The 15154-nt window shown below is 44.5% G+C and overlaps 2 protein-coding genes across 22 annotated transcripts in view; both read right to left on the bottom strand.

The window, feature by feature from the left end:
* CEP192 (centrosomal protein 192) overlaps positions 1-15154 on the bottom strand; it is a 199919-nt gene that overhangs the window by 169300 nt on the left and 15465 nt on the right. For all 21 annotated transcript variants that reach the window (XR_006278920.1, XR_006278921.1, XR_006278922.1 and 18 more), the window contains exons 5-7: positions 13349-13398; positions 12100-12232; positions 1264-1418 (exon numbers count right to left, since the gene is read on the bottom strand). Coding sequence is in view for 15 of the 21 variants with exons in the window: in XM_038390165.1 (XP_038246093.1) it covers positions 1264-1418; positions 12100-12232; positions 13349-13398 (338 nt within the window). In the remaining 6 variants the exon portion in view is untranslated. The remainder of the gene's footprint in view (positions 1-1263; positions 1419-12099; positions 12233-13348; positions 13399-15154) is intronic.
* LOC122458725 lies at positions 6203-12093 on the bottom strand. The gene is made up of 2 exons (XM_043508149.1): positions 10799-12093; positions 6203-7354 (listed from the first exon to the last, which is right to left on the bottom strand). Exons 1-2 carry the CDS (start codon positions 11183-11185, stop codon positions 6851-6853), a joined length of 891 nt encoding a protein of 296 aa, XP_043364084.1. The 5' UTR covers positions 11186-12093; the 3' UTR covers positions 6203-6850.

The following is a 15154-nucleotide window of genomic DNA, read 5'->3' as shown; positions in this document are numbered from 1 at the left end:
GCACACAGCACGCGCACACACCTAAATGGAATTGATATGAGCAAGCACTCAAAGAATTAGCGGTTGCTACCAGCTAATCAAACAACATGCACAAACCTCTTAGGACACCAAAAATCCAATGCTGTTCTTAAAAAAGGTAAATTTTATTAAAAACAAAAAGGAAGAAAATACATCTGGAACTTAGGCTTTTGCTAGATTTTAAAAGAGCAATTCCAAAAATTAAGCACCCAAAATACATTTCTTTGGGTTTAGCTTAAAGGTTACAAGCAAACTAAAGCATCCGGGATTAGCACAAAGGAGTTCGCAAGCCTTAGAAAACTAACAGAAATAAACCTAATCGCGTCTTCCTAAACATTCCTAATTTACTTACATATTTGGGTTGTTAAAATTAATTCTAGATATTATCTGATTATTTTGATATCTGGTTTAAACTTTACACAGCATTCCTGCTACCCTGTCTCTTCAGCCCAGAGAGAACAGCAGACAAAGAGAAAGTTTCTTTCCCAATTTTAAGAAGTTCTAGCCTTCTCATTGGCTCTTTTGGGCAGGTATGCCCCCCCTTTTATTTTTTTTTTAAACCTGCAGGACTTTTTAACCCTTTACAGGTAAAGCAAGTAGAGAACAGCTACCAAGAAAGATCTCTCAGCTAACTGGCTGGCTGTCCATCAAAGGGAGCTACCCGTCCCCTGCCCACACTTCATTTATCACATAAGCTCTGGAGTGGACAGTGTATGCCAGCAGGAAAGCTTCTCCCATTGACTCAGCAGCTACGTCTAGAGAACTACAGTGGCACAGCTGCATCAGTGCAGCTGCGCTGCTGTAAGCTCTCTAGTGGAGCTATAGCCTCAGTGAACTCCCCTTCCCTGCCACAATCCTATATATAGGAACTAGTATAACTGACTACTGCATCTGCTCTTAGCTCTATGCACTAGGAAGAGAAAGCAAGCAAGCAAAGCAGGAGAGTCTGACGAGCAGGCTGCTTGCCCCTTTTGTATCTTTTTCTCTTGAAGGGAAACCTCAATGGAGAAGGGAACAAGACATAAATTTAGAACAAAACTATTCATTTATATTTTTGTATTAGGCCTTTACATTAATATACTGAAGACAAATCCTCCTTTTACTGAAGGACTATTTCTGAAAAAGTCTGGACTGCTGGAAGAGGTGAAAACCTAATGTGTACTAAAAGAGGACTAACAGTCAATTACCACACAGATTTAAAAAGCCTTTAAGCATATGGAGCCTGGAATTAGGCTTTTGGCTTACCTGTTTTAATTCATTTTCAGACAGCTTCAATGCTGTACTATATTCTGAAAGTTCCTGTCTTTCACAATCACCTCTTGGCACTTCTGGTGGCACCAGCTGCTTGAAATAGGCTTCCAGTTGGTTGTCATAGAACTCTTCATCATCAATATCGTCATCTATTGATATAGAGAAAATGCATTAAAAGTTTGTATTGCTACAGATATATTAAAAGAGAGTGTGCGCGATAAAAATGACCCCTATTACCATAGCATCGGTGCACCTCATAATACCCAATGTACTGAAAAAATCACACCATCATAATGAGGCAGGGAAATATTATTGTCCCCATGTTATCAACAGAGAACTGAGGCAAAGAGACTACGACTTACCCAAAGGTTACACAGTAAAACTGTGGTGAAGCAAGCAACAGGACCTGGATCTGCAAAGTACAGCTAATCAGGATTTTTTTTTTTGATAAAATGTCTTTTCATTGAAAAATGCCAATTACTCAAAACAAAAATTCTGCAGGAAGGGATTGGTTTTCATCAGTTTCTCAACTCAAAAAATTTGAAAAAATTTCAAAGTTGTTTAAACAAGATGTTTTGACTTTTTTAAACAAAATGAATTATAAACTTTTACAGTATTTTGAAATGTAAGCTAATTATAGTACAAAGCCTTTTTTTAAATAAAATTGTCAAATTGAAACCTAGTAAAGTTGATCAACAGCTGCACATCTGTCAATTTAAGAGAATTTGTTTTCCTAGCTCATAAAAATTTTGGAAATTCTTCCTATTCCAGAATCAGGATGAATAATTAAAATTTCAAATGCTCTCACAAACCAAAAAGCCCATGCTAAGGAGTTGTTTAGTTGCAGTGTAGACGTTTGGGCTCGAGCTGGGACCTGGGCTCTAGGACCCTGCAGGGGTCTCAGAACTTGGGCTGCAGCCCGAGCCTGAATGGCTACACTGCAATTAAACAGCCCAAGCCCCACAAGCCTGAATCAGCTCGCACAGGCCAGCCGTGGGTGTCTAATTGCGGTGCAGACATACCCTAAGAGATCCATGCCCTTTACACTTGGGTGGTCTCCTACTAGAAAGCTGATAATATAGTCTGCTACTGTAACTGCAACTCAGTATCTTAAGGCATGACAAAGGTAAAACTTTCAGAACTGCTGCAAAATATATTTTAAGTATTAAATTAACACCAAGATTTGCTCTTATTTCATTGCAGTCATGAGAACATTTTATGCTACACTATATTTTTTCTAAAAATGCTTAACAAGATAGTCTCCTAAAGGAGTTGCATAGAGATATTAAGCAAAGAGCTGGTTTTCAGACTAAAGAAAGAAAATGTGTCTTCAAATTGATTTGGACATTTTGGAGATTTTCTGGCAAAATTATCTTCACAAATGGAAACAGTTAGGAATGCCATACAATCAACTCTGCCCCTTTGTGAATATGCATTAGTCTTTACTCATTACTTACATTCCACACCCACCCCGAACTCCCCACAGAGCCATTCTTGTTCAGTAAACAGAACTGACAGTCCTCAGGGTAGTCACACAGCTTAATAGATTCTGAGGTCAGAAGGGTCCATTATGATCATCTTGTTTGACCTCCTGTATAACAGGCCACAGAACTTACAAAATAATTTCTAAAGCATATCTTTTAGAAAAGCATCCAACCTTGATTTAAAAGTTGTAAGCGATGGAGACCATCACAACACTTGATTGAAGAGCCCATCATCAAATATTTATTCGCCATGTATGTGCTTAAAGACTAATCATAATCACCTCAACCTTCTTAGTTAAGCTGAAAGAGCTCAATCTGTTTGTCACTAAAAGTTATGTTTTCTAACCCTTCTTCAATCATTCTCGTGGCTCTTCTCTGGGCCATCTCCATTTTATCAATATCCTTCTTGAATTGTGGACACTGAATTGGACACAGTATTCCAGCAGCAGTGCCAAATACTGAGGTAAAATAACCTCTCTATTCCTACTCAAGATTCCCCTGTTTATAGATCCAAAGATCACATTAGCCCTTTTGGTCAAAGGAGGCCTTGGCCTGTGGACCCCCATTTTATCTGCTGCAGAAGTTGGAAAGTGTGCCGTGAATAAGACAAAGGATTGCAGGAAAATGAAGTATGGTCTCATGTATAAGCAGTAGAATGCCATCCTGGAGAACTGTATTCTATCCCCACTTCTATAAAGCTGGACAAGTGACCTAAACCAAGTTTTTCCACAGTTGGCCTCTAATTGTGGGTTCCTCTGTTTCTGGATGGCCAACTTGAGACGCCTCAGGCCTGATCCACAGAAATGCTGAGCACTAAACACCAACAAATGAAGTCAAATGCAAAATGTGAATGCTCAGCAACTTTGGTAGTAAAGCAAAATTGCCTAGACGAATGAGCCTAGAGTTGAGAGCCAAGAGGTCCAAAGTCCTAATAATCACTCTGCCACAGACTCTCCTGTGTGGCTTTGGGAAGTTCATACTGCCTTTATCAATTCCCGCTCAATCTATAAAGTGGGGATATACTAACCCAGGGGTCGGCAACCTTTCAGAAGTGGTGTGCCGAGTCTTCATTTATTCACTTTAATTTAAGGTTTTGCGTGCCAGTAATACATTTTAACGTTTTTTAGAAGGTCTCTCTCTATACGTCTATATAACTAAACTATTCTTGTATGTAAAGTAAACAAAGTTTTCAAAACGTTTAAGAAGCTTCATTTAAAATTAAATTAAAATGCTGATCTTATAACGCCGGCCTGCTCAGCCCGCTGCCAGCCTAGGGTTCCATTCACCTAGGCTGGCAGGAGGCTGAGCAGGGCCTATGGCTGAGACCCTGGCTGGCAAGGGGCCAGCAGCCAGAACCCCAGACTGGCAGTGGGCTGAGCAGCTCAGCCCACTGCCGGTCTGGGGTTCCATCCGCTGGCTCCTGCCAGCCAGGGTCCCAGCTGCTGGCCCCTCTCAGCCCGCTGCCAGTCTGGGATCCCGGCCCTGCCCACGTAGAGTAGGTACCTACCTTCTCCCTGGTTCTAGCCCATTCTCTTCCTCTCTCTGCACGGAGCTGAGAGTGGGAGTGCACGGAGCACAGGGCTGGGGGTTAGGATGCAGGGTCTGGTCAGGAGCCAAAATGAGGAAGGGCGCTCAGGGTTGGAGCAGGAGGTTTGGGTGTGGAGTGCTTACCTGGGTGGCTCCCATTTGGTGCGAAGGGTGCAGGTGGGAATGTGGGGGGGAGGGGGTGCAGGAGCTCCCGTTTGGTGCTCAGGGTGGGGGTGGGAATGTGGGGGGGTGCAAGAGTCAAGGCATAGGGTGTGGGGGGTGCAAGAGTCAGGGCAGGGGGCTACAAGTGTATGAGGAGGATGCAGGAGTCAGGGCATGGGGTGGGGGGGCTAGAGTCAGGGCTGGGGTCGTGCAGGGGTCAGGGCAGGGGGCTGGGGTCATGGGGGTGCTCCCAGCCCCCTGCCCAGAGCAGCTCACAGCAGGGGGCTGGAGGGGATTCCAGCCCTGATTCCACCCCTCTTCCCCAAGACCCCGTCCCAACCTCTTCTCTGCCTCCTCCCCAGAGCAGCAAGCGCTCTGCAGCTCCACTTCTCCTCCTCCCGCGTAAGGGCCATCAGCTGATCGGTGGCAGGGAGTGAGAGGAGGAGGGGCAGGAACCCAGCACACTGGGGGAAGAGGCGGGGGAGCTCGCTTGCCTGCCCTGCAGCAGCAGCACCCGGCAGGACCAAGTTTCTTCATCCTGCTCCTGCCGGGGGGGGGGGCAGGGGGTGCGTGGAGAAGAGCAGGCCGGGACGGGCAGGATTTTTAATGGCACACTGCTGCGTGCCAGGGTCCCGGCCTGGGTTCTGCAGCAGGCTGAGCAGAGCTGGTGGCTAGGACCCGGCAGGCAGCAGCGTGACATTAAAAATGGGCTCGCATGCCATTTTTGGCCCGCATGCCATAGGTTGCCAACCCCTGTACTAACCCATTAAGTCAGGCGCTAGGTGTCTCAATTTAGGACCTCCAATTAGTGGTGACATTCACAAAATCTGCCCTCTGTCTCCCTCAGCCTCAATTCCCCATTTGTACAATGGGAACAATGATCTCTCTCACAAAGTAACCATCAAGATAAGTGAATGTTTGCAAGCTTTGGCTACCGTGGTGATGTACACCAGTAGTTCTCAACCAGTGGTACACATATCCATGGATGCTCCAGAGTAGGTGACTCCTGAGCAGTACCCAGATAGGAGTTTGGGGCTTCAGAGTTGAGCCTGTTATGGATAATACTGAACAGCTAAAACTAGTGTAAGAAGCAGAGTTCCCAGTATTTGCATTGTGTTATGCAAAAGTATGCATGGACACCCAAGTGGCTACTCTGCAGATTTTCCAGTTGGGACTTCTTGAGGAAGGCAATCGAGGAGGCAACCAATCTCATTGTGTGTGCGCAGTTCCAGATAGAGGTACTACACAGCAAACCTGATAGCAGCGTTTGATACAGTAAGAGAGCCATTTGGAGAGCCTTTGGCTGATATTGTCGCACTTTTAGACCAATCTGCAATGGAGAGGAAGAGCTTAGAAGATTTCCTAAAAGCGTTTTATTCAGAAGGCCAGGGCTCTCCTAACACCTAGCATGTGTAGTATGGCCTCTTATCACGGTGAGCTTTAGGATAAAAGGTCAGGAGGTGAACTGGTTAGTTTATCTGAAAAGATGAGGTCATCTAGGATATGAACTTTGGGTGTGGCCCGAGAGTAACCTTGTCATTAAAAGAAAAGGAGTACTTGTGGCACCTTAGAGACTAACAAATTTATTTGAGCATAAGCTTTCGTGAGCTACAGCTCACGATGAAGTGAGCTGTAGCTCACGAAAGCTTATGCTCAAATAAATTTGTTAGTCTCTAAGGTGCCACAAGTACTCCTTTTCTTTTTGCGAATACAGACTAACACGGCTGCTACTCTGAAACTTGTCATTAAAGAAAACTGAAATGGGGGTGCACAATAAGTGCTGCTATCTCCCCTATTCTCCTCACCAAGGTGATGGCGACCAGAAATGCTGTTTTCATTGACAGGTGTATGAGTGGACAAGTGATCATAGGTTCAAAGGAGGGTCTAGTCAGGCTCTTTAAAATTAAGTTCAGGTCCCATGTTGGAGTAGTACATCTGGGTTGGGGAAAAGAGGTTCGCTATGCTCTTGAGCAACCTCTTTGTAGTTGAGTGTGAGAAAACATAGTATCTCTATTTGTAGGTGGCTGCCAGATGTACACTGAGTGAATGGAGAGATAATCCTGATTTTGTGAGTCAGTTTGTAGTCTAAAACCATGGGGAGAGTAGCAGATGCCAGGGTAATTTTACTGGGAATTGCACCAAACTTGAAACCTGGTCCACTTTTGTAGGTAAATTTGACAGGTAGCTGATTTCCTACTGTGTAGTAACACTTCTTGTACCTCCTCAGAGCAGGAGCTCTGTGTTGGAACCAGGCCTTGAGCCAGAGTATCCGCAGGGTGGGATGAAGAGTGTGTCCTTCGTTCCACGAGAGGAGGTAAGGAGTGGGTTGAAAAGGGATCCGTGGACAGCGCCAGCTGTGCCAGGTGGGAGCAATTAGTATGACATTTGTTTTTATTTTTAACAGGACCTTAACAGCAGAGGGAATGGGGGAAAGGCATGTAGAAGTTCCATGGAAGGAGGAGAGCATCCCCAAATGAGTGCTGTCGAAGGCCTGCCCTGGAACAGTAGGATAGGCGTTTCTTGTTCAGGTAAGTGGCGAACAAGCCTATCATCTGTATCCACCACTGACAGAATATGTCGTCAGGTACTGCTGGGTTCATTTCCCACCTGTGGTCATGTGGGAACTTGCGACTCAGATGGTCCATTGTTGTGTTCTGCACTCCTGGTAGATAGGTCACTGATATTAGAACATTTGAGAAATGCACCCATTCCCAAGCTTTAGCGCTTCTACACAGAAGGCGGATGATCTGGCGCTCCCAACAGTTTATGTAGTATATGCACATGGTGTTGTCTGTCATGACTTTTGTTTGTATACCTCTGAACAGTGGAAGAAAGTGAGCACAAGCATTCCTGACCATTCTGAGTTCAAGGAGGTTAATGCAAAGAACATCCTCTGCAGACCACCATTTGCCCTGAGTCGTGAGGTGGGATGCAGCCATAATGAAAAGTATTGAGGTGGGGGCTGTGTGAACGGGACACCTGTACAAACGTTTGTTGGGTCTTTCCACCAATCCAGGGATTGTTCGGCCCAGGAAGGCATCGAGAGAGCTTTGTCTAACTTATCTTTGGTCTGTGAACCAAGATGAACCATGTCTGCAGGCCGTCACGTGAAGTTTGGCATGAGATATTACCAACATGTCTGCTGCTATGTGCCCCAAAAGCTGGAGGCAATGTCTGGCTGACCTTTCAGGCCTGGTTTCCACTGTCTCTATAAAGCACAGACACACTGAGAAATCTTGCTGTGAAAGGGGAGCTCTTGCTTGCAGTGACTTGAGATCAGCCCCTATAAATTCAAAGCATTGTACCGGAACTAGGGTCAACTTTTGGATGTTAATTAGTATGCCCAGTTTCGTGAATACATCCATAATTCCATGGGTGGCCGCAGGGCTTCTTCGAAGGAGCGGGCCCTGACAAGACTCATCTAAACATGGCTAGATCTTGATCTCCTTGTACATGGGTGGGTCACCACCATGGAAAGGACCCTGTTGAATACTCTGGGAGCCGATGAGAGGCCAAACGGAAGTACTCTGTACTGGCAATGGTCCTGATCCAGAGTATATCAGCGGAAACATCTGTGGGATGGCAGGATCGATATGTGGAAATATGCATCCTAAAGGTAGAGAATCAATCTCCCTGTTGCAGAGATGGAATAACTACGGCTAGCGTGACCATCTTGCATTTTTGAGCCTAAATTTATTTGTTCAGTGCTCCGAGATCCAGTATGGGTCTACAACCTCCCTTTTTCTTGGGGAACAGAAAATATCGAGAGTAAAACACTTTGCCTTAAAGATGCAGTGGGATGGGTTCTATGGCTCTTAGGAAGAGGAGTGATCTCTCTCTTGTCTTAATAGTCTCTTGTGAGAAGGGTCCCTGAAGAGGGACAGGAATGGAGAGAAGGGAGGTAAAGTGGATCGAATATCCATGGGAGATCATTTCCAAAACCCATCTGTCAGAACACCTGCACCAATCGCCAGCGGATCCAGACACCAGTTGAGGGAGGCAAAAAACTGGGGGAGGTACTATGATAACCAAGTCCAGATAGTGGTGGTTTGCCAAGTACGAGGCCAGCCATGCCTGGAGGAATCTGAGGCAGTGTCTTGTGTACTGCACTACGTACGTAGATGCAGCCATGTGGCCCAAAAGCCTCAAACCACTCCAGGCTATTGTAATCAGATGGTCCTTGAGGCATAGAATCAGGGACATGATTGTCTGAAATCGAGCTTCTGGGAGGAAGGCTCTGGCATAGGCAGAGTGGAGCACCGCTCCAATAAACTCTGTCCTCTGCACAGGAGGGAGGATGGATTTTGGAATGTTTATTAGCAAGCCTAGGGCCTTGAATGTTGACTGGATAAGGTGGATGCTGGACTCCACCTAAGCCTTGACCAGCCAGTCACCCAGATACAGGTAGACATGCACCCCTTGTCTCTTCAGTTAGGCCGCAAGTACCACCATGCACTTTGGAAACCCTCACTGGGACGCTGACAGGACAAACAGAAGACTGCAAATTGGTAGAGTGGGTGGTTCATGATAAACCTGAGGAATCTTCTGTGTCCTTGGAAGATCAATATGTGAAAGTAGACACGTCTCTAATCGAAGGTGGTGTACTAGTCCCCTGGACCTAGGGAGGGGATAATAGAAGCCAAGGAACTTGAGCTTCCTAAGGTAACTGATGAGCTGGCACAGGTCTTGAATAGGTCTGAGACCACCCTTGGCTTTTTGAATTAGGAAATAATGGAAATAAAATCCTTTGTCCCTTAAATACTGTGGAACCGCTTCCACTCAAGGAATGACTGAAATTCCTATGCCAGAAGTTGCTTGTGAGAGGGGTCCATGAGGAGGGACAGAACTGAACTGGCTGGCATATCCCACTTCCACTGTTTTCAGCACACAACAGTCCATAGTGATATGGGTCTAGGCCCAGCTGAAGTGGGACAAGTGGTCTGTAAACAAAGAAGAAACAGGATCTGGAAACCAGTACATCCATGAGCATCCTTTCAAAAAAAAAAAAAAAAAAAAAAAAAAAAAAAAAAAAAGCAAGGTGTGGCATCAGAAGGGACTAATTAGATTTTATAGCAATGTCCACCACTATTTTGTCTAGCTTCTCTCTGAAAAGCATGGCTTGCATAAATCTGGCAGAGCACAGCACCTGCTTTGAGTAGCCATCCACCTTCCAAGGTGAAGCTATTGGTGGTGCCCGGTTACTGAGCTGGAGGCCACAGCTTTGCCTGAGAATCTCATCACATTCATTGAGGCATCAGTAGGGTGACCATATGTCCTGTTTTGGCCTGGACAGTCCTGGACATCAATTTTTGGGGGGCAAAACTGGGCATTTGTCCCATTTACTCTTGCCATCCTATCATCAGTTGGCAAGAGCAAACACAAAAGCCCAGTTTTGCCAAAAAGTGGGGTATGCCCCTCTTGGAGAGCACAGAGGAATGTTCAGAGGGACATCTCTGGCAAAGGGTGAGCAGCTCAGGCCAGCCGTGCACAGGGGGAGGGGGTCAGGCGAGCCACACACTGGGTCTCATTTTCCCTTTGGGAAATATGGTCACTCTTGGTTCAGCAACTAATGCTGTTGCCAGGGAAAGTGTCTTTAATGTAGAGCCAACATCAGGGTGATGTCTATCCTTGAGGGCTTGGAGATCTTCCAGCTCGGAGAGAGATGCCCTAACAAAACAAGCAGCTGCTAGGTATGCCCTGAGTGAGGGTAAGGAGGCCTCAGAGTCTTTTTTGAGAGTGGCCTCCATTTTTCTATCCCTGGGATTCTTATGCAACAACTCCTCTTCTGAGGGGATAACTGTATCTTTATTAAGGGAAGCTACAGTAGTGGCAATCTTCATATCCCAGTAATTGGGACTTAGTTTCTATAGAATTCAGAAACCAAAAGTTCATTTTTGTTAATGTGCTTTCCCTTTGGTTTATCCCCGATTACTTTTAAGGAGGAGTGCAGGAGAACCGCATCCTCAGAGAAGGATTTCAAGAGGAGAAATTTGCTCAGAGGTTTATTCCCAGAATTTTGTTCAGATTCAACCTGAATAGTGCATACAACCTTGTTGCACGTAGCCTCAAATTTCTCAGAGAGAAAATAACCTTTGCTGAGTCTTTCCCTGGTCCTGATCAGAGTCCCAGCCTGACAATTCACCATCCTCTGTAGAGAAGGGAGAAGAAAAAGAAGCCTCATACCTTCTAGATCTTTTATGCTTTTTCTTTTCTGCTTTGATTTTTTTAGCTTTTTTAGCTTTCTTAGAGGGCGTATGAGCTCCATTGCAGCTTTGGTGCAGCCTTTTGCAGCTAGCCTTGCTGAAGGCCTGAAGTCATCTTGCAAGATCTCTAGCTGAGTCATCGCCTGCCGGAACCAATTCCCAGGGAGGGACGGAAACACTTCCAGAACCCTCCTGGCCAAATTGGGAAGGAGAGGAGAGCTGATGAAGCCTGATTTTCCAAGACCACTCAGGAACCATTTTAGGACGGGGCGAGGGAGGGAGGAAAGGGGGATTGTGACTCCTCAAGTGTGCCGTGTTCTCCAGTGGCCCCTTGGAACTTTCCTCTTGAGTTGGCAGACCAGGGTCCTCCTCACCCTTGACCAGAGCAGGGAGAGGCTCTAGGCTGGTCCGTTTTTCCTGTGTCGCAGTTGTGGCTGCTTCTACATTTACAGGATCCCATGTGTCAGTCTGACTAATAAGCAAGGGACCGAACAGAGTCAGGGACAGAATGCAGGGTGTAGGCTGGGCACAACTCACCATCTGCCAAGTCTCACAAATGGAGCACTGTTTGGATTTCACTTAGTGCTTTTTAGGCTGCTCTGCCATACCTGGAAGTGCAGGGGAGCCAGCAGATGTGAAGATGAAAGCTGTAAAAATCACCTTCTGCATGCTGCCAGAGGCAGAGAAACTGGAAGCAAGCAGGAGCTGTGGCCAGACGATGCGACTCCAAAACTCTTATTTGCCTCCATGAACTTCAGAGGATACCAGCCCACACCTCAAGAACTGAGATGCTGAGATGAAGAAAGTCTTTAACTGCATATCATAATGCATGATAGTATTAAGGTTGACTGAACTTTTGCAAATTTAAAACTCCTGACACTGCAATTTAAGTAACTTTCTTTTAACTTTTTTTGTATGCAATATACAAATAAGGTTAAAAAAGTCACACAAACAGATATAAAGAACTAGAAGGTTTCAAGTCTACAACTCTGGCTTAAATGTTCAGTTGTTCTGTCACGACAGACAATTAATTTTAGTTGTATTCCCTACCCGGAATTGCTACTCTCTACAAAAGTTGACTGCTTTTCTCCTTAAACTTGTATTTGTTTTACAGCACTAACAGAGTACAGTTCAGCTTTTAATTTCTAACTAGCTAAGATCATGTCAATTAATACCAAGTTCAGCAATGAATTATCTATGCACCAATATTTTAACAACCATAGGGTGTCTCTGGGAAGGTACCTTTAATTGTAGAAGTTTACTTACTCATTTTAAGCACAACTTCAAAAAAAAAAATCTAGCCTTCTAAATTTTAGAGGTACTTCATTTCCATCAAAGTTTATGCTCCTATCATGCAGGATTAGTAGCGAGAGTGGATTCATGTCATTAAAAAAGTTCTGTTGGAACCAATAAACATGAAAACATGCTACAAGTTAAATTATAATATACTGTACCAGTTGAGTTTCCTTCTAGGCTTGCAAGAGACAGCTGTTTCTCATTTTCTAAGAAACCTGAAAGACTTGTGCTGAAATGGTCACTTAAGTTGGTGGAAGGTGAAATTTTTTCTCCAGGTTCAGGTGCACCAATCTATGAAAAAAATTAAAGCATGTAAGTGCTTAAGAGTTCTCAACTACTGTATAAATCAGTAGTTAAAACAACTTCTTCGTATGTTAGTCACTTTCTTTAGTAATTTGACCACGACTCTTCCTTTTCTTTGAATTCTCTCACCGTGAGTTCTGGTTGTGATGCACCTTGTGTTCTCCTTGCAGCCATTCCCAGAAAGAGTAACAGAGAAAGTTACAAGGAACACAGGAGCTTGGAAAGTAGAGAGGAAAAGGCTGACTCTTAACCATATTTAAAGTTTTCTAGAGGGAAAGCTAAGCACTTGAAGTTTTCCATGTGGAAAAATCCATTACTCCCTTATCCTACATTGAAGCATGCAGAAGGACTCGCTTGAACAGGGCTCATGACCTGTTAAAGCAAAACTCCAGCCCTTGTAGGCCTCATACACCAGCCCAATTGAAATCGTTGCATGTGAGGAATTTCACACAATTATTGAAAAGTTAGTTTTGCAATTTTGTTTCAGCGGAATCCAGTTAACTAAAAATAAAGTATTTTAAAAATTCTATACCTTTGAGATCTACACACACATATACATTTACATCATATCAACACCATAACAAGCAGATGATTCATTCTAATTCCACTTGTAAGACTATCAACAAACACAGAACTTACAGAAATGACAAAACTTCTTGGATGCAATTCAAATAGGGCCTTATGAATAAGGAATCAATTTTTAGGAGTTTAAAGGCAATCTTTAGTTAAAAGATCTTAACTAAAATGAAAGATTAAACCACCTAGGACAAAAATCAAATTATCTGGGTGACTCATTGCAAGATCAATATCCCTTTTTCCAGAAGTCAAGGGGAAAGCCATCAAGCCGTTATTTGGCAAAGCTGCAAAATGCCAGTAGCAATTTATTTCTGCCTTTTGCACTGTGAATCATGTTGCAATGTGGAGGATGTTACAAATTTAAGGGACACAGAAGGTAATACATTGAGCCAGTAGCGTTTGTTTCACTCTACAGAAAACTTAACATAAATAAGGGGATAGTACAGTTTTTTTGGGGGTGGGTTTTTTTCATTTGTTTTTTTTTTTTAAACGAGTTCTTTTGTTTCCCAGCACATCGAACAGATTTACCTGGTTTTCCTTTTTACTTTGTGGCAGTGAACATATTCCAATGGACAAGTCTGTAACAAAAAAGAGCGTTATTTAACAGCACCTTGAATTTGTTCCTATATTAAGCCACTAAATTTGTATATTCACACTTTCCTTGCGAACAAGGAATAATTATAATTACAACAGACTAAGCTTCTTTGGGCAAGAACTTGTTATCTCTTTAGTTTGTCAAGTATCATGCACACTTTGCAGTACCATAATATAAGCTACTTTAAGACAAAATCCACATTTATGGGATTATGTATTTCTGATCATTATTCTTATTACACTAATATCAAGATACCCCAATAGAAATTGAGGCTTCACGGTGGGTGGCAGCGCTCAAAGTGAACAAGAGAGTGTCTGCTCCAAGGTCTTAGAATCTACTTAGACAAGATAGGATGGGAGGGAAATAGAGGGTTGAAGTGACATACTGAAGATCACAGAGACTGTCAATGGCAGACACCGAAATAACAGGTCTTGAGTCTTAGTGCTGTGTTATAGCCACTGAGCCACACTATTTCTTTCATCACTTACAATTACCTTGTGTTCCCTCCATACTTTAACCACACATTGTTTCAATTGCTGTATTTTAAGCTCTTAGTGAGCAGAGGGTCCTTTCTTTTTGTCTTTGTACAGTATCTAGCACATTAGAGCCCTGAACCCCAAGTGGGATTTCTAGGTACCACTGCAATAGAAAACAAAAACAAAAAAACACCCACCAACAACTTGACATGAACCACTGCCTTGAAAAATTCACTAATCCAGAATTTATTCTTATTGGTCTACAAAAATGTTTTAAGCCCTAGTGGATCATAAGATGCTACCGGAAAACATTAGTATCACCTAATATAATAATTCAAGAATACTGGACAGTTAACTTTGCAAGCTTCCCGGTTCCAAAAAAATCTACAACACAACTTAAAAAAGTTTGTCTTGGTAGTGATTCTGTCCCACCACAAAACGGAGGAAGCACCAGTGCCCCTCAAATATATGGATGTGGAAGTACGCATCCTGTAGATCGAGGGCAGAGTACCAGTCCCCGGGATCCAGGAAGTGGATGATGGAGGCCGGGAAACGACGCGGAACTTGAGTTTCACCATGTACTGGTTCAGACCTCACAGATCCAGGATGAGCCTGAGCCTCCCTTTGGCCTTCGGGATAAGGAAATAACGGGAGTAATACCCCTTGCCCATGAACTCCTCAGGCACTGCTTCTATCGCTCCTAGTCCTAGGAGCTGCCCACCTCCTGCTCGAGCAGAGCTTCGTGCGAGGAGTCCCCCAAGAAGGACGGGGGTGGTTGGGCAGGGAGGAAGTAAAATGAAGGATGTAACCCCGGGAGATGGTGTTGAGGACTCATCGGTCTGAGATTAGCCGCGACCATTCTGGAAGGAAAGCACACAACCAGTTGGAGAAGGGGAGTTTTATTGGGGGTGGATCCCTGATGAGGACCAGTGGGGTGCCCCCAAAGTCCCATCAAAAGCGCCCTTTCCCCGCCTTTTTGCCCTTGGAAGACCCAGGCTGGGGGCAGGCCAAGACTGCCTCGGAGAGCATCTCTTATAGTCCAGCTACTTCTTATGGGCGGCCTCGTACTTCAGGACGGCAGCTTGGCCAGGAGTCTGCTGCAGCTTGAACTTAGGTTTTGCCAGAGCCAGGACATAGAGGCCCACAGCCCGGAGGGTCGTGTGGGAGTCTTACAAGCCATGCAGCCTTGTATCTGTTTCCATGGATGGGGAGCAGTGCCGACTGGTCGATGGCACCAGAGGGTTGCTGTGTACCGACGCTGTG

Source organism: Dermochelys coriacea, chromosome 2, assembly GCF_009764565.3.
Source record: "Dermochelys coriacea isolate rDerCor1 chromosome 2, rDerCor1.pri.v4, whole genome shotgun sequence".
Taxonomy (NCBI): domain Eukaryota; kingdom Metazoa; phylum Chordata; order Testudines; family Dermochelyidae; genus Dermochelys; species Dermochelys coriacea.
This window is presented reverse-complemented; position numbering and strand designations above follow the sequence as displayed.

What these genes read in the sequence shown, in the direction of transcription:
- LOC122458725 (XM_043508149.1), bottom strand. Translation starts at nt 11,185, where the DNA reads ATGGTGAGTTGTGCCCAGCCTACACCCTGCATTCTGTCCCTGACTCTG. An exon ending in CCGTCCCTCCCTGGGAATTG is followed by an intron (nt 7,355 to 10,798) that starts GTTCCGGCAGGC and finishes CTCACGACTCAG; the next exon opens with GGCAAATGGTGGTCTGCAGA.